At 46.6% G+C, this 22712-nt stretch overlaps 1 protein-coding gene across 2 annotated transcripts in view; it reads left to right on the top strand.

The window, feature by feature from the left end:
• Positions 1 to 22712, top strand: part of ENOSF1 (enolase superfamily member 1) — a 125911-nt gene that overhangs the window by 24982 nt on the left and 78217 nt on the right. The window contains exons 2-3 of one of the 2 annotated variants that reach the window (XM_075314478.1): positions 12494 to 12599; positions 21836 to 21944. In XM_075314478.1, coding sequence (XP_075170593.1) covers positions 12516 to 12599; positions 21836 to 21944 — 193 coding nt within the window. In that variant the 5' untranslated portion in view covers positions 12494 to 12515. Of the gene's footprint in view, positions 1 to 12404; positions 12600 to 21835; positions 21945 to 22712 lie in introns of those variants that run through there. The other variant, XM_075314477.1, reaches the window with a different exon arrangement.

The following is a 22712-nucleotide window of genomic DNA, read 5'->3' as shown; positions in this document are numbered from 1 at the left end:
TCTTCTAGCCCAACACCATCATAATATATAACCAAATAAATTTTTGCTAGTGCAACTGTCCCACAACAAAATGTCCGTGACGTTAGTGTCATAGACCGACCAGATGACATGTGGAATAAGATATCACAGAGTAGGTAAACACATTTGTTTTTAAGATGATCATCAGAGCCATCCAACAACCATTAATCTACTCTTAAGATCTTTGCTCTTCATCAGACTTAATGATATCATCAGTGAACCTTAGAACACTGATTTCTACAGAATAATACGCTGATTGCTGATGTAAATATTTCACCTTTATATGTACTTCTCAAGAAGTCATCAGAGCTACCATGTGTTCATATTTGTAGACCGAAGCCTGAGATACTTCAAAATGTCCTTCAGCATATATCCTAAGCATTACAGTGCCTTGACAGTATTCATACCCCTTGAAATTTTCCACATTTTTTCACATTATATTGTATTTTATTGAGATTTTATATGATACACGGTATTCTAATATTGTAAAAATATGAATCTGAAAATTGCAGTATTCAGCCTCCCTGAGTCAATAACTTGTAGGACCACCTTTTGCTTCAATCACTGCTGCATGTTTTTGAGGTATGTCTCTATACATCTAGAATATGAAGTTTTGCCCATTCTGCATTACAAAAAAGGTCTAGCACAGTGAAATTAGATGAACAGCGTTTGTGAACAGCAATTTCTACTTTGGTCTCTGATCAGAGCACCTTCTTCCACATGCTAGCTGTGTCCCCTACATGGCATGAAGGTGCTCGGGTTAAATGAAAGCAAAATAAAACTTTTGGGGCTAAATGCAAAACGCTATATATGACAGAAAACTAACATTTCACATCATCATTAAAACACCATCCCCACCAGCTGTCATGGCGGCAGCATCATGCTGTGGGGAGGCTTTTCTTCATCAGAGACTGGATAGCTAGTCAGAGTTGATGGGAAGATGGATGGAGCTATATCCTGTGCAATTTTGGAGGAAAATCTGTTAGAGGGGCAAAGACTCACCTTCCAGCAGGACAATGACCCTAAACATACTGCAGAGCTGATTTAGATCAAAGCATACCCATGTGTGTGATTGGCCCAGACAAATTCCAGACTTAAATCCCATTGAAAACTGTAGCAAGACTTAAAAATTGCTGTTAACAGACACTCTTCATACAATCTCACTGAGCTAGAGCTAATTTACCTCATGGCAGCAAATCTTTACTGTACACTAGTCACCAGTCCAAATCTGAGTGTTTTGGACTCATCTGGTGAGGTGGATTATCTAAGCTATAGGTCAAGGTAACCAGCACAGATAGAGATGCAGTGAAACTGGACTTGCTGGAAAGCATGTGGATTAGTGAGCTCTAGGACAGCTGGGTACACAGGATGGCAGATGGGCATAAATGTAAGCGTTTGATGCAGGCACAGGGCAGTGACATACAAAAATTTGCAATCAGGTAATTTGCAGCATGGATACAGTTAACCACAGGAATATACATATATGCAATCAGGTGCCCTGAAAGTAGAAATTAGTTTGCAACTTGACACAGCAGAGCTGAGAGAACAAAAGTAGCATGATTCACTGGATTGTGCTAAGAAATATATAGTTTGAAGCTGGTAGGAGTACAAGGGAGAATAACTAGCAGAGTCACAGGAAAATGTATTTATTTTTCTCACTTATATAGCACTATTAATTCCATTGCGCTTTATAGACGTCATCATCACTGTCCCCACTGGGGCTTACAATCTAAATTCCCTTTCAGTACGTCTTTGGAGTGTTGGAGGAAACCACAAGTAACACATGCATTGATCAGCGTATATGTATTACAGTCCAACAGATTGGTCAGAAAACCTTTAATTTCAGTTCATAATCATCATTTGCTATGGAACTTCCTATTTTGCATACTGAAAAAAGTAATTTTCATAAAGAAATAATTCAAGACTATGTTGGAAAAATTAGTACAGCCCAAAGAAGGTATAAAAAGTAAAGCTAAAGTCTAGACTAAAAAGTTCTAATTAAGAATTCAACCACAGATAAGTCTATTCATTAAAGAGGTGTCTCGCAAAAAGTTCACTATAAAAGAGTGTTACTTAAAGGGAGCCTATCATGCAAAATAACACTATTAACCATGGGGTTAATTTTCAGATTAACAGCATTCTGAAGTTGCCCAGCACCTGCACTGAGAGAGAAAGAAATTATTTCTTTTACCAGGTGGCATTATTCTTCCATATGGTGCCATTGCTGACAGCATGAAATGGGAAGATGTTTTCTTGATTAAAGGCAACCTGTCATGTAAAAAACAACACACTATTCTACTGTATATGGAGTTAAGATGCAGATTAATAGCATTCTGAAACTGCCCGTCGCCTGAACTGAGGGCCCTGCTGCCTGAGGAAATTAACTTTATTCTTTTCGACAGACTCGGGCTTTCAGTCATAGGCTCTAATGCTGAGCCGACTGTCAGTCATTGTTGGGGGCAACTTCAATCCAAACAAGGGGGGGATGGGAGGAAAAAATCCATCACCGAAGTAAAAAGTCCTATTTATTCCTACAATTTAAAAAATGGAAACATGTGCAGTTACGCCTTACGCGTTTTGGAGAGACAAAAAAAGCTCCTTATTCATAGGCAACATAGTAACAAATGAAAGTAAAGATGGCTATAAAGGCTAATCCATCTTGTTATTGAGCCGGATCTACATAAGGTAGTACCATATGAACATTTATATGTTCATATGGTACTACTTTATGTAGATCCGGCTTAGTGACAAGATGGATTGGCCTTCATAGCCATCTTTTCTTTCATTTGTTACAATGTTGCCTATGAATAAGGAGCTTTTTTTGTCTGTCCGAAACGCGTAAGGCGTAACTGCACATGTATCCATGTTTTAAATTGTTGGAATAAAAAGGAATTTTTACTTCGATGCTGGATTTTTTCCTCCCCTCCCCCCCTTCCTTGGATTGGAGTTACACCTGTGGATGCCAAACCATTGGATCTGATCACTGGACTAGGAGCTGCTGAGCAACACATGGAGGGGTGAGATGAATAATTACTTTATTACCTTTTATTGTTGAGGGTGCAGTAACAGCTGCCACTCACTATGCACAGAGCAGTGACAGAAACCACATTGGTGTCAACGCTATGGCTGAAAGTCCAATGCTACCGGGAAGAGAAATACCACAAGACCTGAGAAAAAAAATAATTTCTTTACACAAGAATGATGAAGGCTACAAGAAGACCAGCAAAGCTTTACTTTGTTAAAATGCATATTTACATTTATCTGAGCCTTGTATGAAAAAATATATAAAATATCAACAAAGGTACCTACAAAGCCTGGGGACATGAGGAAATGACAGCAAATATCTATATCTATATATATAATTGCCTTATTCTGTCTGTCTGTCTGTCTGTCTGTCTGTCTATCTGTCTGTCTATCTGTCTGTCTGTCATGCTCCGAAATTGTGTCCTTACGGTGACACAAAGCTGATTGGCCGCTGGGCTCGCCATGGCCCCGCCCCCCCACACGGATTGGCCTCTCGCCCCGGCTCTCTGCAGGCCCCGCCCCTCTCACGCAATGCACGCTCGCTCTGGCCCAACTGACACGGAGCTCCGATTCCCAGGTGAGTACACACACACATCAGATCACACTCACTCTCACACACACCTCACACATCACAACATGCTGGGATATCGCTTGCTTCTACACCGGCTCCGTCAGGATCCCGGCAGCGCCAGACATAACCTTGCGATGCTGGGATCTTGACGGAGGCCGTGAAAGCTGGTAACCATTATAAACATCGGGTAACTAAGGTCCCTTAGTTACCCGATGTGTATCATAGTTACCAGTGTACACCGGCTCACACACACCTCACACACACATCACATCGCATCCACACATCAAGGTCCTGCAGCTGCGGAACATACACACACATAACAGCACACACACACACACACACACACACACAAATCAGATCACACTCACACACACCTCACACATCACATCACATCCACATACTCACAACATCCTGGGATATCGCTTGCTTCTCGGCGGCGATACTGTGCTGTTGTGAGCTTCCAGGACCTGCCGGGGGATCACATGGCCAGAAGCATGTGATATCCCCGGATGTTGTGAGTATCAGCGCGTATGTGCAATATCGTCAGTGTGTGTGTCTTTGTGTGTGAGTGTATGCGATCGGGTGTGTGTGAGTGTATGCGATCGGGTGGGTGTGAGTCTATGCGATCGGGTGGGGGTGTGTGGGTGTGTGTGAGTGTATGCGATCGGGTGTGTGTGAGTGTATGCGATCGGGTGTGTGTGAGTGTATGCGATCGGGTGTGTGTGAGTGTATGCGATCGGATGGGTGTGTGTGGGTGTGTGTGAGTGTATGCGATCGGATCTGTGAGTGTCGGCAGAGGAGCACGGCGTGCTGGAGGAGGCTGAGAGGACAGAGGCTGATCCTGGGGAAGGCTGGGATGGGGAGGCTGATGCTGGACACGGAGAGGCTGATGCTGGGGACAGAGAAGCTGATGCTGGGGACAGAGAAGCTGATGCTGGGGACAGAGAGGCTGATGCTGCGGGAGGCTGATGCTGGGGACAGAGAGGCTGATGCTGGGGACAGAGAAGCTGATGCTGGGGACAGAGAGGCTGATGCTAGGGACAGAGAGGCTGATGCTGGGGACAGAGAGGCTGATGCTGGAGACAGAGAGGCTGATGCTGGGGACAGAGAAGCTGATGCTGGGGACAGAGAAGCTGATGCTGGGGACAGAGAGGCTGATGCTGGGGACAGAGGCTGATGCTGGGGACAGAGAGGCTGATGCTGGGGACAGAGAGGCTGATGCTGGGGACAGAGGCTGATGCTAGGGACAGAGAGGCTGATGCTGGTGACAGAGAGGCTGATGCTGGCGACAGAGAGGCTGATGCTGGCGACAGAGAGGCTGATGCTGGGGACAGAGAGGCTGATGCTGGAGACAGAGAGGCTGATGCTGGGGACAGAGAGGCTGATGCTGGGAGGAGAGAGGCTGATGCTGCAGGTAGAGAGGCTGATGCTGGCGCAGCATGGCGGATGGAGCACCTTTGGGAGTGCGCAGCATGGCGGATGGAGCACGTTTGGGAGTGCGCAGCATGGCGGATGGAGCACGTTTGGGAGTGCGCAGCATGGCGGATGGAGCACGTTTGGGAGTGCGCAGCATGGCGGATGGAGCACGTTTGGGAGTGCGAAGCATGGCGGATGGAGCACGTTTGGAAATGCGCAGCATGGCGGATGGAGCACGTTTGGGAGTGCGCAGCATGGGGGATGCAGCACGATGGGGAGTGCAGAGTATGGCGGATGGAGCACGTTTGGGAGTGTGCAGCATGGAGGATGCAGCACGATGGGGAGTGCGGAGTATGGCGGATGGAGCACGTTTGGGAGTGCGCAGCATGGCGGATGGACCACGTTTGGGAGTGCGCAGCATGGCGGATGGAGCACGTTTGGGAGTGCGCAGCATGGGAGATGGAGCACGATGGGGAGTGCGCAGCATGGCGGATGGAGCACGTTTGGGAGTGCGCAGCATGGGGGATGGAGCACGATGGGGAGTGCACAGCATGGCGGATGGAGCACGTTTGGGAGTGCGCAGCATGGCGGATGGAGCACGTTTGGGAGTGCGCAGGATGGGAGATGGAGCACAATGGGGGGTGCGCAGCATACGGGATGGAGCACGATGGGGAGTGCGCTGCATGGGGGATGGAGCACGATGGGAAGTGCACACCTCCCCCCAACACACACACACACACGCGCGCACTGCACAACACACCACACCACACACACACACTGAGAACCACAAACAACTGCCCTACACAGACACCCACACACACAGACAACGCTGCACACACAAATATACGCACATACCGCACAACACGCACATTGCACAAAACATACCTCCCCCCAAAACACAACACACACACACAAACTGCGCAACACACACACAACGCTACAGACACAGAGCGCTCCACAAACAACGCAACACACAAACAACACCGCTCTCACCCCCCATCACACCCAGACAACACCCAGAACATGTACAGCGCCCTACACAAACACTTGGTAACTACACACAACAACATCTATATATATATATATATATATATATATATATATATATAACAAAAATCATACATGAACTACACAATGCGTAAATTCTAGAATACCCGATGCATAGAATCCGGCCACCTTCTAGTATATATATAATGGCCTTATTCTGTCTGTCTGTCTGTCTGTCTGTCTGTCATGCTCCAAAATTGTGTCCTTACGGTGACACAAAGCTGATTGGCCGCTGGGCTCGCCATGGCCCCGCCCCCCCACACGGATTGGCCTCTCGCCCCGGCTCTCTGCAGGCCCCGCCCCCCTCACGCAATGCACGCTCGCTCTGGCCCAACTGACACGGAGCTCCGACTCCCAGGTGAGTACACACACACACATCAGATCACACTCACTCTCACACACACCTCACACATCACATCCACACACTCACAACATCCTGGGATATCGCTTGCTTCTACACCGGCTCCGTCACGATCCCAGCAGCGCCAGACATAACCTTGCGATGCTGGGATCTTGACGGAGCCCGTGAACGCTGGTAACCATTATACACATCGGGTAACTAAGGTCCCTTGGTTACCCGATGTGTATCATAGTTACCAGTGTACACCGGCTCCTTGTACACATGTGCAGGGAGCCGGAATTATACTCCTCTCCCCCCAGGACTACTCCTCCTATTACAGTCCTCCTATTATACTCCTCTCTGAGTATAATAGGAGAACTATTATAGCATGGGGATGTAGCATGATGGGGGGTGCGCAGCATGGGGGATGTAGCACGATGGGGTGCGCAGCATGGGGGATGTAGCACGATGGGGAGTGCGCAGCATGGGGGATGTAGCACGATGGGGAGTGCGCAGCATGGGGGATGTAGCACGATGGGGAGTGCGCAGCATGGGGGATGTAGCACGATGGGGAGTGTGCAGCATGGGGGATGTAGCACGATGGGGAGTGTGCAGCATGGGGGATGTAGCACGATGAGGAGTGCGCAGCATGGGGGATGTAGCACGATGGGGAGGTGCGCAGCATGGGGGATGTAGCACGATGGGGAGTGCGCAGCATGGGGGATATAGCACGATGGGGAGTGCGCAGCATGGCGGATGGAGCACGATGGCGGGTGCGCAGCATGGGGGATGTAGCACGATGGGGAGTGCGCAGCATGGGGGATGTAGCACGATGGGGGATGTAGCACAATGGGGGATGTAGCACGATGGGGGGTGCGCAGCATGGGGGATGTAGCACGATGGGGAGTGCGCAGCATGGGGGATGTAGCACGATGGAGAGTGCGCAGCATGGGGGATGTAGCACGATGGGGAGTGCGCAGCATGGCGGATGTAGCACGATGGGGAGTGCGCAGCATGGCGGATGGAGCACGATGGGGAGTGCGCAGCATGAAGGATGTAGCACGATGGGGGGTGCGCAGCATGGGGGATGTAGCACGATGGGGGTTGCGCAGCATGGGGGATGGAGCATGATGGGGAGTGCGCAGCATGGAGGATGGAGCACGATGGGGAGTGCGCAGCATGGAGGATGGAGCATGATGGGGAGTGCGCAGCATGGGGGATGGAGCACGATGGGGGGTGCGCAGCATGGGAGATGGAGCACGATGGGGAATGCGCAGCATAGGGGATGGGGCATGATGGGGGGTGCGCAGCATGGGGGATGGAGCACGATGGGAGGTGCACACCTCCCCCAAACACACACACACACAGGGAACCACAAACACCGCCATACACAGACACCCACACACACAGACAACGCTGCACACACACAACACCCAACACACAAACACCGCGGCATACATAAATATACGCACATACCGCACAACACACACATTGCACAAAACATACCTCCCCCAAAACACACCACACCCACACAAACCGCGCAACACACACACACACACAACGCGACAGACACACAGCGCTCCACAAACAACGCAACACACATACAACACCGCTCTCACCCCCCGCCACACCCAGACAACACCCAGAACATGTACAGCGCCCTACACAAACACTTGGTAACTACACACAACAACATCTATATATATATATATATATATATATATATATATATATATATCTATAACAAAAATCATACATGAACTACACAATACGTAAATTCTAGAATACCCGATGCGTAGAATCGGGCCACCTTCTAGTATTGTAATAAAGATATAAACTAAAGATATTAAAATATATCAGAGAATCTGCGTAGCAGCAGTAGGTAGGTCTTCAAATAGCTTTAGACATACAGCCTAAACCTAGAAGGTATAGATATAAATTAAGTACAAGTTATCATACAAAGAAATAAAAGTTATAATGCTTATAGGGAGAGCAGGCAGTAAGTGGATCCACTGGACCAAAGTCACCAATCGCTAACCTGGAGGAGCATCCTAAATGGCTACTGAGTCTTCACTAAAGGCACTGGAGGTGGCGCTAGGCTAAGACACAGGTAGGTAGCGAACAAGGGCAGCCACAGGGGATCACTGTGTATATACATCAATAGTCTATGATGGTATCCAAGGTTCGGTAGAGACGGGTAGTTGTGGTAGCAGTGGTCCGAGATTGGTAGTTTCAGCAGCGGCGGCTGAGATGGGTAGTTGCAGCACTGCTGGCCGAGTTGGGTAGTTTGAGGAGTGAACGCTGGAAACGTAGGATCGGCAAATTGCAGTAACAGCAGTAGGCATGGATAGTTGCAGCAGCAACGGAGTCGTGATGCACTGGAACACAAAAGAGCATCAGCAATACATCAAACAGCGCATTAACAGCAGCAGCAGCCCATAGGGACCTGAGAACTAGCAATGTTAGGTACACGTTGCCCGGTACTTCCCTTAAGGAGGTGAATAAAAAGCCTGATGTCTCTGGGCTATAGGCCAAGAATTTCTTACGGGTTAGGGCATACTGGCCCTTTAAGAAATGGCGCATGTCCGTACACATGCCCTAACAATACTCCCAGGAAACATGTGCAGCATGTGCAGGCCCTGGGATTAGGCGGCAGGAGCCGGAGATGGGGCCGTCACCACTGGGTGGCCGGGAGGGTAAGAGTGCCGGTGTCCCCGCAAGTGAAGAGGGGCAGGACAGTGTGGGGACACTGGTACGGCCATTAAAACAGTGAAGTAAAAAGTGTTACCTGAAAGTAAACAGACAACTGCTTGATAAGTTGATGGCACCACATCCCTCCACCCTGATGCGCATTTCATCCTACTTCTTCACACACCCCAAAGAAATCAAACCATAGCTTTCTATAAATTAAATTATGTATAATATTGATAAATTATATAGGGAATATGAGGAAAGAGAGGTGGAAAGCCATAGAAATTCATGACACCAGCTGAAATCTACCAGTAATTACAAAGCAATCCTGGCACTTTGTGAAAAATAATATCTGGTTAAATTGATGGCCTATAAAAAGGTGTCTCAATGCCTAGTTATCACACAAGAAACATATCTTAGTGGGTTAAACCAGTGAGCTGTCCCAAGGCCATTGGTTACAGAAGAATTTCTAAAATCCTGAAGGTTCCAGTGAGCACCATTGGGGCTATAATCCAGAAGTGGAAAGAAAATCAGTTCTCCAAAAACCGTCCACGACTAGGCGCTCTCTGCAAGACAGAGTAGTGAAAAGGATTATGAAAAGAGTTGTCCAACAGCCAAGAACCATTTCTGGAGAGCTACAGAAAGACCAATTGTTTCAAAGAAAACAATAAGTAATGGCCTGTATACATGTGTAGTATCTACAAATTCATACTGTACTGGGACCATATAGTGTACATGGTAAATAAAAGAAAAAAAAACAATCATGGAATTGCACTTTTTTTACAATTTCAACGCACTTGGAATTTTTTTTTCCCGTTTTCCAGTACAGTATGGGGCAGAATGAATCATGTTATTCAAAGGTACAACTGGTCCAGCAAAAAACAAGCCCCCAGGGCTATATTGATGGAGAAATAAATGGTTATGGCTCTTAGAGTAAAGGGAGGAAAAAATAAAAAATGGAGAAAACCTGAAAGTCGCCCGGTGGAGAAGGGGTTAAAACTTTTTCAAATAGAAATGTGTATTTTTATCTGTCTTTTTTATTCTAAAATATTCCTATAAAATATTCAATTTCTTTAAATTAATACCATGATTACAGAGAGCCTAATATTTCCACTCTTTCCTGTGATATTCAGCATACTGTGGGCACACATTTAGCCACAGATTTTGATTCAGGAAATACCAACTATTGACATATTTTCCTTTTCATTCTAGTTCTTTCCATTGCTCTAATGATATTCCTCATAGGATTAAAACTGAAGTGTCATATTTCCTGTACAAAAACAAAAACCTTTTCCAGCTCTGCTTTTTGCTTCTGTGAAGTGTCCGCTTAAAAATAAGTGTGTAACAAGTTCAATGTCACTGTACTTACCCCAAACCGATTATCATCGAACAAGCTGTGAAATTCTATCATGACTGTGGAGTGATTACATTCTTCAGGAAGATATGACTCAGAAGACTCTTTTTTCTTTAATTAATTTTTTTAAACTATGCAAACGTAAAATGCAGAACTATTACAATGACAGACAACACAGCATGGTGCAGTACATTATCACATGAGAAAAATGAAAATAGCAATAAAAAAAACCTTTGAATTGTGAATTGAACAGGCTAAAGTGATAGCAACAAAAAAGATTGCCAGATACCAAATAAGGGCCACCTGATCATGGTTTGGTTTTTACAGAGCCCCTAATTTTCCATTTGTTAATCCTAGTTTGAACGCTGCTGACTGGCATCATCAATTCCTTGGATATCTTTTTGTATCCCTTTCTTATTTTATACAGTTCAACTATCTTTTCCCATAGCTCCATTGACAATTCTTTTGCTTTCCCCATGACTCACAATCCAGAAACGACAATGGCTGGATGAAAGATGTAAAGTCTGTCTGGATCCCAGAAACTCACTTAGCTTTTATGTACACCCTGGTTGCAAGCAAACAGGTCACAATTGAGAATGCTACCTTTATTAGCCAATCAAACTTATTTATGTCAACTTCTGTGCATGTTGTCAGGCCACAATCACAAGGGAATGTGAATTTTTGATCAGGGTCATTTGGATGTTTTTGGTTGTCATTATGATTTAAAAAGAGAAAACACAGTAGTCTGACAATAAATGGCTTCACCCAACCACTAACCATGAGTGGAAAAAAAGATTTTGTGTTATCATTTATATTCTTTGAAAAAAGGCCAAGAAAGCAAGAAATATTCCGGGGTATGCAAACGTTTGAGCATAACTGTATACTATTACTCAGGTGCCTATGACTTGCATGCCCATATAGATAGCTTAGAAAGATTGATCCTACTGACAGATTCTCTTAACAACATCTTCAGCATCAGGTGTGTACCATTACTGAATGAGGATAGGTGCACCAATTTGTACAGTACCTATATTCATCTATTCCCAGCCCTATATAGCAGCCACTTTTCCCTTTAGCATGTGTCTAATCAGTCTAATGAACAACCTTGATGTGCTAATTTTATATTTTCCTATTTATCATGCAATTACCTTTAGAATGGGTGAACATAGCGAATAGGCAATGGTGTTTACCAGTCAAGATCATAGAAACAAATGTACAGACAGGATGCAGCAGTTCCCTATAATAAAAGAGGTTACACAGGTGCAAAATACTGACAAAACACCCACTATCAACCTACCAGTTCATGATGGGCGTGATTGCCCAGTTTTTGAATTGCATAAAGATGAATCTTGCAATAGGGTGCAAGTCACACACAGGTGAAAAACAGCCAACAGCCCCTACAATATGATTAGGAGGGCTGCCCAACACTCGTACCATAGAGGTAGAGGTCCTTAGTTTACAATGTCTGCACCATGTAAAAAGTATAGAAAAATTAACGAGGTATTGGTTTATATTTTGGCCAAAATACGACAGCTCGCAACCTAATAATCTACTTACAACCTCCATTCATCCATTCCCATGCCCTACACTGCAGCCTCTTTTACCCTTAGTATGTCTAATCAGTCTAATGCACAACCTTGATGTGCCTAATTTTTTTATTTCCCTACTTATCTTGCAATTACCTTTTGATTGGGAACTTTTTGGGTCAAGGTTAAGTCTTTCATTTTTTTTCATTAATTGAAATTTTTCAGAATTTAAAATGAGTTTAATAATTTTTTAACAGTAAATGTAACTTCTTAAACAATAAGCAAATGAAAAAATAGACAATATTATTGAATGTGAACTTGCAAACCTGTCGAGCGTGTACAGAAAGGGTTAAACTCTGTTGTGCCTAGATCCCTGTCAGCTAAAAGCGAGTGGGTCAGCTGACGGGGCGGGGTATCCACAGTAATGTGCACACAGGAAGCCCTGCCACCAGACTGCAGGAGCTCCTGCCTCTCACACTCATAGCAATTGTTCTTTCTTTTTGCAGAAACAAAGTGTAAACATACGATATGGTGAAAGGAAAGATCACTGCGCTTACAGTAAAAGATGTCCGCTTCCCAACCTCCCTGGGTCTGCACGGCTCTGATGCCATGGTAAGGCTAACCATTCGCACTTTGAACATGGCAAATACAAAACCTGTCTCAAATCAATGAAAACCACACTAAAACGTTTTATTTTAATAGTGTAAAGCTTGTCGCCTATGTTACCCCCCACCCTGCAGGTTCAAAGTGGCCGGTCACCTGGTAAAGAACGTGTGCCACTAGCAGACTCTATTCTTTACACCCTGCACAGGGAACCCTGAATTAAGATGGTTCATTCTATCTGGCTAGCTTTATTCTCCCTGTACTTATCCCATGCTAAAGAAGGAAAGCTTCCTCTGCTAATATCATGGCCGAGAGCATAGTTTCTGTTGGTGGTGGGACCATGTGTCACACGGAGTTTTGCACAAATCGTGACTGTCATGATGGCATCGGGCTCTGTTCGCAGATTCTAACACTCCGCCTGATGGTGTCTCTGATGTCTGGGATCAACACAGGCAGACTCGGGTGTTGACCTCTTGTGTGTTGATTCATAGGAAGGTTTGCAAGAGTTAATCTCTGCAAGTCTGCTTATTAGGTTCGTCTAATCACATGTGGTGGGGAAGCCAATCACATCTGCTCCCCTTCTATTTAAGGTGGATGAAATCTTCTACCCATGCCAGCTATAACTTCTATGTTGATCTATGTGGTGTGGTGTCCTAGATTCTGAGGTGAAAAATTGTTGCAGTTCTGGAAGTTTACCCCTGTTATTTTGTAGCTTTCTGCCAACTCTTGTGTTTCCTCTTGTATCTCTTATTGTCTTTACCTATGTGTGTGCGCGCTGTGTGACAAAGTTTTGTTTTTTCGTTGTCTGTCTATACTTGTGATTTTCATTACACTCCTGTCCCATCCTTCCCTGGGGGGAGGGGTAGGGAGAATTTCGTCAGGACCTGTCAGGAGCAGGGTCAGGAAGGAGACTCAGGCATCCCCACCATTAGGGGTATCCCCGAGACTAGGGAGAGCATAAGGAACAGCTTAGGGGCCCCGGTTCCCCCCTATGTCATCGTGACACCATGCCAGTGGCCCATTCACTTTTCAAGAGTGCAGGGCTCTCCTAGCAAACAGAAATCCAGGGGTTGTAGGTGTTGTATTTCTGAATATAAAATGTTAGAACAACCCTTAAACACTGCAAATTTCTGAATTAAGCTAGTGTATGACAGAAAACTAATATGGACAGCCAGAAAAATGTCTTTCTATGAAGACATCCAGACATTTTGAAAACCATTTAAAAACACAACACCACAACAGTCTGAGGCTTAGTCTCATAGACTCCCTTTTCTTCCAATATAAAGTCCTTTATACCGGCAGAGTAGCCTATTTTCTTTAAAATATAGTGCATACCTCTATATATAACTCTGCATATTAAGCTGTAATTGTATTGCTATCAAATTGCAAATTAAATGATTTGTCCCAACTTAGTAAAATATCATCTATCAACAAAATAGGCGATAACATGCTGATTTTTGGGAACCCTTGCAAACCCAAGAAGAGAGCTCTACACTATCACATCTGAATGTAGCTCCAACTGAGAGTGAATACTACGGCTATAGTCAGGGTCAGACTGGCCCTCTGTAGAGCTGGAAGATTCTCCGGTGGGACTAGGCACTTGCACCTGCTGGCAGGGTCGCCATCAGGGCATTGCTGCCCTTACTGATGGGGCTAGTTGAAGAGGGGGACCTGGACCCGGCCAGGGTATTTACTTGGCTTCATTAAGCCCGAGCTGGGCCCCCCTCTTCACGGGCCCACTGTCACAGCTGCACTACCACATGGCTAATTTGCATGCAATGCGTTTCAGGTGCCTCACATGAAAATTTGCCATGTGGTGAAGCTAGTGTCAGTGGGGCAGAGAAGCGCAAGTGCATCATTCCGCGGCCTAGTGTTTAGTAGCATGCTGAAGTCATCAAGCTGTGATCTCATCACACTGCTGCAGGCAACACAGAGCCACGAAGGTAAGCACTGTATGTGCTGAAGACTGGAGCAGGATGATTGCTGGGGTTGGTGGCGAGGCCCGCAAACCCCAGTACGTGCATTGCTTCAGCTGGATGTGCATCTGAGGGCGCCCATCCAGCTGAAATGCATCGCGGCGCAGAGTGGATGTAGTGCAGCGTGGGAGTCGGGGAAGGTGAGTAAAATCTTTTGGGGTTTTTTTTTGCTGCTGACATGTATACCAGGAAGAGCCCAGTAGAGGACATATATACCAGTAGCAGGATATGTAACAGGAGGGGCCCAAGAGTCTGGGGACATATATAGCAGGAAGGGGACATATATAGCAGGAAGGGGACATATATAGCAGGATTGAGACATATATACCAAAAGGGGCCCAGGATGGGGACATATATACCAAGAGAGGGATATTTATATACCAGGAGGGGACCAAAATGACTGACTGAGCTCCTCCCCTGTATCAGCCTTGTCTGACTAAGCACCTCTCCTTGAATTACCCCTGACTAGAGACTGTCCCCTCCCCGGTATCATCTCAGACTGACTGAGTTCCCTCCCCCTGTATTACCCCTATCTGACTGAGCGCCTCTCCCTGAATTACCCCGACTAGTGAATATATACCCTCCACTGGTATCACCCCTGACTGCACCCCCTTCCCCTGTATCACCCCTGACAGACTGAGCCCCCTTCCCCTGTATTACCTCTTACTGACTGAGCCCCTTCTCCCCTGTATGACCCCTGCTTGACTGCGTGCTCTCTTCCTGTTTCACCCCAGACAGACTGAGCTCCCTTCCCCTGTATTACCTCTTACTGACTGAGCCCCTTTTCCCCTGTATGACCCCTGCTTGACTGCGCTCTGTCTTCCTGTATCACCCCTGACTGACTGAGCCACTTCTCCCCTGTATGACCTTTGCCTGACTGAGCCTCTCCCCCTGTATCACGCTACCTGACTTCACCCCCTCCCTCTGTATCAACCCTGACTGAGCCCCTTCTCCCCTTGCACCACCCTTGACTGACTTGCCCCCTCCCCCTGTATCACCCCTGACTGACTGCATCCCCTCCCCCTGACACCTGTCTGACTGTGTCCCTTCCTGCTGTATCACCCCTTGCTCACTATGGTTTTATTCAGCCACTACTAACAAAACAAATCTTTTCATAAAAAGTTATGGTCTAATACAGGGGTGACGACTTTTTCTGAGGCCCCCCCGGCTGATCCCCGGGGACTGCAGTGCTTGGGCGGCAGCCGCATCTTGCTGGCTGCTGGCCCTTTAAAGCCCCACATAGAGCGTTCAATGCTGAACGCTGCATTTCCTATAGGCTAGGTTCACACTTCCGTTAAATTGTATCAGTCACAATCCGCTGCTCTGGTAAACAACGGAATCCGTTTGGCGGATTCCGTTGTTCCCATAGACTTGCATGAGCGGCGGATTGTGACTAATGATGCTGCGTTGCACCCTCCATCCGACTGATCAGTTGTGGAACGACTGACCGCCGGGCGGGAGGAACGCAGCATGTAACGTTTTTTGAGCAGCGCGATCGGTAGGATTTCGCTCCGCATGCTCTCTCTGGCTCCCTGCACACGTAACCAGGATACACATTGGGTTACTAAGCAATGCCCTTTGGTTAGATACCCGATATTTACACTGGTTACGTGTGCACGGAGCCAGCGCTGAGCGGTGTACGCTGGTAACCAAGATAAATATCGGGGAACCAAGCAAAAAGTGTTTTGCTTATACCCGATATTTACCCTGGCTGTGCAGGGAGCCCGACACTTCCCCGCTCGGCTCCGCCCCCTCCCGCACTCCGCATGTACACACACACACACACACTTACACACACACATACTCACCTGTCACTAGCCCTGCAGTCCCTGCGGCACTGACTTCCTCAGTGCTACAGCCCCACTCGGCTCCACCCACCCCGAACTCCGCCCCCTCACGCTCCGCCCCCCGCACACAATGGAGTCCGACAAAGAATTCTGTTCTTTGTCATCCGTTGTACAGCGAATCAGTCCCATGCGTCAAGCGACGCATGTGACTGATACAAAACAACGGAAATGTGAACCTAGCCATACCTGAAAGACTACGTCCCCACGCTGGCACTGCCTACGTGAGGACGTACTTTGTAGGTGGGATCGGCGTGAGGAGCGCTAAAATCAAACAGGAGAGGATTGACTGCCAATCATCTGCCAGGTCTTACTGTGCCGCGCAGCGCTTTGTGCCCGGCGGCGGTGGCTCCCTGTGCCCGGCGGTTGCACCCTGTGCCCGGCAGTGGCTCCCTGTGTCTGGCGGTTGCGTCGGCGGCTCCCTGTGCCCGGCGGCGGTGGCCCCCTGTGCCCGGCGGAGGCGGCTCCCTGCGCCCGGCGGCGGTGGCTCCCTGTGCCCGGCGGTGGCTCCCTGTGACCGGCGGCGGCTCCCTGTGCCCGGCGGTTGCGACGGCGGCTCCCTGTGCCCGGCGGCGGCTCCTTGTGCCCAGAGCCGGCTGCTTCTCTCTGTGCCCGGCGGCACCACCTCCAGCGCTCAGTGATCCCAGCCTCCCCCAGTTCTCTAACTACCTCCAAGCTCACCCGGGTCTGCCTGTGCCCGCAGCGCTCTGTACCTCCAGTACTCTGTGCCCCTCTTTATCCCCAGTGTTCTGTGCCCCCCCAGTCTCCCCAGTGATCTGTGCCCCCCAGTCTCCCCAGTGATCTGTGCCCCCCAGTTTCCCCAGTGATCTGTGCCCCCTCCCAGTGATCTGTGCCCCCCCCAGTCTCCCCAGTGTTCTGTGCCCCCCCAATGATCTGTGCCCCCCAGTCTCCCCAGTGATCAGTGCCCCCTTCCAGTGATCTGTGCCCCCCCAGTCTCCCCAGTGTTCTGTGCCCCCCAGTGATCTGTGCCCCCCAGTCTCCCCAGTGATCTGTGCCCCCCAGTCTCCCCAGTGATCTGTGCTCCCTCCCAGTGACCCTTGCCCCCTCCCAGTGATCTGTGCCTCCCCAGTCTATCCAGTGATCTGTGCCCCCCCATGTTCTGTGTCCCCCCCAGTCTCCCCAGTGATCTGTGCCCCCCAGTCTCCCCAGTGATCTGTGCCCCCCTGCTTCCCTAGTGATCTGTGCCCCCCCAGTCTCCCCAGTGATCTCTGTGCCCCGAGCCTCTCCCAGGTCTGTCTGTGCCTTCAGACTCTCCCATCCTTCTCTGTGCCATCTGTGCACCCAGCGTCCCCCAGGTTTGTCTGTGCCTCCAGCCTCTCCCATCATTCTCTGTGCCCCCATGCCTGTCTGTGTCCCTCCGGCATCCCCCAGGGCTGTCTGCCCCCGGCTATGTATATAACCCCAGCAATGTTTGTGCCCCCCAGCTATGTCTGTGCAAACCAGTGATGTGTATATACCCCAAGTGAAGTCTGTGCCGCCCAGTGAAGTATGTACCCCCAGTGACGTCTGTGCCCTGCTGCTTCCCTAGTGATGTATATTCCTCCCAGCCCTCCTCATCAATGTTTATGCCCCCAGCTATGTCTGTGCTCCCCATCAATGATGTATGTATCCCCCAGTGATGTATGTACCCCCCAGTGATGTCTATGCCCCCAGCCTCCCCAGTGATCTATATTCCTCCCAACCCTCCCCTGTGATGTATATACAGCAGTCCCAGCCAACTCAAACCTAAAAAAGCAGTTGTGAAAAGCAACAAGATCAATATCGCCTAATATTACAGCTACACCAAAGAGTAGAAGCTCCAGCAGCCACAGTGAGTTAATTGTTTGACCAAATATATTGGGGTAATTTTCAAGTTGATAATTTTGTGCGGCCCCCGAAGGTTGGTAGAAATTTCCAAATGGCCCCCGGCAGAAAAAAAGTTCCCCACCCCTGGTCTAATAGGTGACAGAGAGATTTACGTAAAGTGGATGGGGATGTGAGTTCATCTGGCGCAATGTAGAAGTTAGGGGAAAAATGGGGATTGTGCTTTAAAAGCAATCAGCTATGGATGTCTGTGTGTTACGTTCTGCATAGACATGTCCTGGCAGAAAGAAGTGATACTGGTCTGAGCCGGATGAAGAAAAAAATCGAACATGAATTACGTCAATTAAAAATGTCACTGGTAAGTCACTGAATTACCTGTACACACTATACACAGAGACGCAGTGTATAATGTCACCAGTGATCATTGTATTATCTGTATACTACATGCTATACAGTCCCTGACAGAAGTTCTGTTGCTTATCCATGTTATGTACATAAAAGCTTATAGCCTGACTTTAAATTCATCCATTGTTTTCAGAAATTACTCTTTTGAAAGCTAAAACCCTCCCAAATTTGGTTTAGGTTATGAAAATAAAGTTGCTGCAAAGCTGAAATATTGATCATTTCATGAACACAGAAAGGTCAGATTTTGGCAAGACAAAAGTTTTGTCGCCCACAGAAAGTAATGTGAAATTCAAACAAATAATTAACTTCTAATACAAAGATATGTTGCATAACATTGGTGAATGAAGTTGTGGTGCTATTAGAGCCATATTTAATATTTTGTGTGACTTCCATGAGCTTGAAGCACTGCATCCATGCGGTTGAACAATGATTCATACAATTTATTGATGAAGTCATCAGGAATAGCAAAGAATGCAGTCTTACATGCCTCCCAGAGTTCATCTAGATTCTTTGGTTTTGTCTTCTAAGCTTCCTCTTTCATCCTACCCCAAACATGCTCAATGATGTTCATGTCTGGTGACTGGGCTGGCCAGTCCTTGAGCACCTTGATCTTCTTTGCCAGGAGGAACTTTGTTGTAGAGATGCATGTATGAGATGGAGCACAATCCTGCTGCAGAATTTGACCCCTTTTATGATTGGGAATGTAAGAGGTAGCTAGTACTTCTTAATATTTTAGCCTATTGATATTGCCTTCCACCTTGCAAATGTTTTGCACACCCCCATACTGAATGTAACCCCAGACCATGATCTTTCGATCACCAAACTTAACTGTTTTCTGGATCCATATGGGCTTCAGTAGGTCTCCTGCAGTATTTGCGACGGCTGTGGTGTAATTGAACTGAAGATTCATCAGAGAAATCCACCTTCTGCCACTTTTCCAGCGTCTATCTGTTTAGCAGGCTGTGGGACTTGGCAAACGCCACACGTTTTTTAAATTGCCTTTTGTTTAGTGCTGGCTTCTGGGCACTGATTCGACCATGGAGGCCATTTTAAGACAGAATCCTACAAACTGTTCTAGTTGACACAGGCACTTGAGCTGACCAGGCCTTTTGGAGCTCTGCTGCAGTGGAAGAGCGGCTGGCTTTGGATTTTCTAACCAACAACCAACTCCTGAGCAGTTGTCTTGCGGGGTCTTCTGGACCTGGGCTTGTCAAAAACATCTCCAGTCTCTTCAAATCTTTTTTTAATTCTTTGCACTTGACGCTGAGACACATTAAAGGTGCCAGCCACCTCTGCAGTGGATCTGGTCTTCAGCCTCTTGATAATAAAGGCTTTGGTCATAGGATGGATTTTGGCATGTTGTCAAAGGTCAAGTTGCAGTTCAAGTGGAGATCTGGGGTGCTGGGGTTTTTTTTATACACACCCTCTAATTAACCGATCATTTAGTGAGCACAGATGAGGATGTAAACTAGGATTGGGTGCATTATATGACAAGGCTACAAAACTTTTGTCTTGCCAAAATCTGACCTTTCTTTGTTCATTAAATGATCAATATTTCAGCTTTGCAGCAACTTTATTTTCATAACCTAAACTAAATTTGGGAGGGTTTCAGCTTTCGAAAGAGTAATTTATGAAACCAATGGATGAATTTAAAGTCAGGTTTTAAGCTTTTATGTACATAACATGGATAAGTGCCAGAACTTCTGTCAGGGACTGTATAGTAATTCAGAGCTCCTGTGACTAATGTCACTTGAAAGTTACTGTATTACTTGTATACTATATAGTATATACATAGCTTCTATGTATAATGTCACTGGTGATCACTGTATTACCTGTACAGTTACACTATACACTATATACAGAGCTGCTGTGTATAATGTCACTGGTGATGATATTAGTGTTATGGGTTTTATTAATGATCAGTATTGTAGTATTCAGTCGCTATACGTTGCTAATATGTGGTCTGGTCATGGTGTGGTGGTATTTCTCCCTTGAATCTCGTACTATTTGGTCAATATGTGGTGGTAATATGTGGTGTGGTCGCAGTGTGGCAGTATTTCATGTATATTTGGCCTGTGGCTGCTTAGGCTAGATATTAGGTGCATTAGTAAGACTAGCTTAGAAGGTTAGGGTGAAAAATACAAAATATCTAAGCTAGACCTTTGTATTAAACTACACAGATTGGTTCAGCACTAAACCAAGAGAAATAACGTTGCAAAAAAATGTGCATTAAGAACTGATTGTTCATCAAATAAAGTTTTTAATTTTAAGTAAATAAATATGTAACATTAAAAACCACCAGAAGGGTCAAAAGAAAAACAGATAAAAACATGTAAAACAAGCAGAAAAATATATGGCAACCACGCTACAAAATAGGGAAAAGACTTTTAAATTCTAGTGTAATAACAAATTATAAGGTAAATGGAGAGCCATATGGTATTCCATAAATAATCAATAAATAAGCAAAACGTTGGTTACAGTGATTTACATAAATATTGCACATAAATAAATATTAAACATGAGGCTGAATAATTTAGCTGATACTGAGAGTGTCATAGTAAGTGTAAAGGCTTGAAAAAAGTTATGTTACATATTAACAAAAATGAGACTAGCTGATATGTATAATTAAAGTACAGGCAAATATGCACATGTAAGATCAAGTAGAAGTGGACACTATAGTAGCCAATACAAGTGCATGGAGAAATATTTATGGCTCAAAAGAATAGCACAAAATAAAGTGTATCATTGATTTATCCACAAGTTACAGTGTTTTTCCAGGACACCCCAACGAGCGTTTTGGTGACATGGCTTCCTCAGGGGGTAATCAAAATGGTGTAAGCCGCTGATTGATGGTTATAGGAACCGACTGAGTGCAGTTATTTATTCATTCCAAAAGGTGTGCAGCCATATATTAAGTTGAGGGTCCCAACAATTTTGTCTGGCCCATTTTTGGAGTTTTATGTGAAATTATATCCAGTTTGCCTTTTTTTCTGTTTATAATGTTACAGTACATACAAAGGAAATAAATGCGTATAACAAAAAGTGTGTAATTACAATCATTTTCTTGGAGAAATTATTCATTTTCCGAAACAATTTCCACACTTTTTGCCATGACTGTATCACTCATTTTCTAATTATTGACAATATAAAACAATTTCAGGTCTAAGTCTCATTTCTCTATTTCTCTGTCTGACAGCACACAGACCCTGATTACTCCGCAGCGTATGTTGTCATAGAAACTGATGCAGAAGATGCTTTCAAGGGCTGTGGTTTGACATTCACTTTAGGAAAAGGCACGGAGATTGGTGAGTTGATATTTACAATCTTTTCCTTTCAATTCCCAGTTTAGTGAAACACAATGAGACACTTAGGGGTGCTTCACACACAGCGAGCTCGCTGCCGAGATCGCTGCTGAGTCACGCTTTTTGTGACGCAGCAGTGACCTCATTAGCGATCTCGCTGTGTGTGACACTGAGCAGCGATCTGGCCCCTGCTGCGAGATCGCTGCTCGTTACACACAGCCCTGGTTCGTTTTCTTCAAAGGCGCTCGCCCGCTGTGACACACAGATCGCTGTGTGTGACAGCGAGAGAGCGACAAATGAAGCGAGCAGGGAGCAGGAGCCGGCGTCTGGCAGCTGCGGAGGCTGGTAACTAAGATAAACATCGGGTAACCAAGGTGGTTACCCGATATTTACCTTAGTTACCAGCCTCCGCAGCTCTCACGCTGCCTGTGCTGCCGGCTCTCTGCACATGTAGCTGCTGTACACATCGGGTTAATTAACCCGATGTGTACTGTAGCTAGGAGAGCAAGGAGCCAGCGCTCAGTGTGCGCGGCTCCCTGCTCACACAGCTAAGCGGTGTGCGCTGGTAACTAATGTAAACATCAGGTAACCATACCCGATGTTTACCTTAGTTACCAGTGTCCGCAGCTTCCAGACGCCGGCTCCGTGCAAGCGCAGCGTCGCTTGCACGTCGCTGCTGGCTGGGGGCTGTTCACTGGTCGCTGGTGAGATCTGCCTGTTTGACAGCTCACCAGCGACCATGTAGCGATGCAGCAGCGATCCTGACCAGGT

Source organism: Anomaloglossus baeobatrachus, chromosome 6 (genome assembly GCF_048569485.1).
Source record: "Anomaloglossus baeobatrachus isolate aAnoBae1 chromosome 6, aAnoBae1.hap1, whole genome shotgun sequence".
NCBI lineage: Eukaryota > Metazoa > Chordata > Amphibia > Anura > Aromobatidae > Anomaloglossus > Anomaloglossus baeobatrachus.
This window is presented reverse-complemented; position numbering and strand designations above follow the sequence as displayed.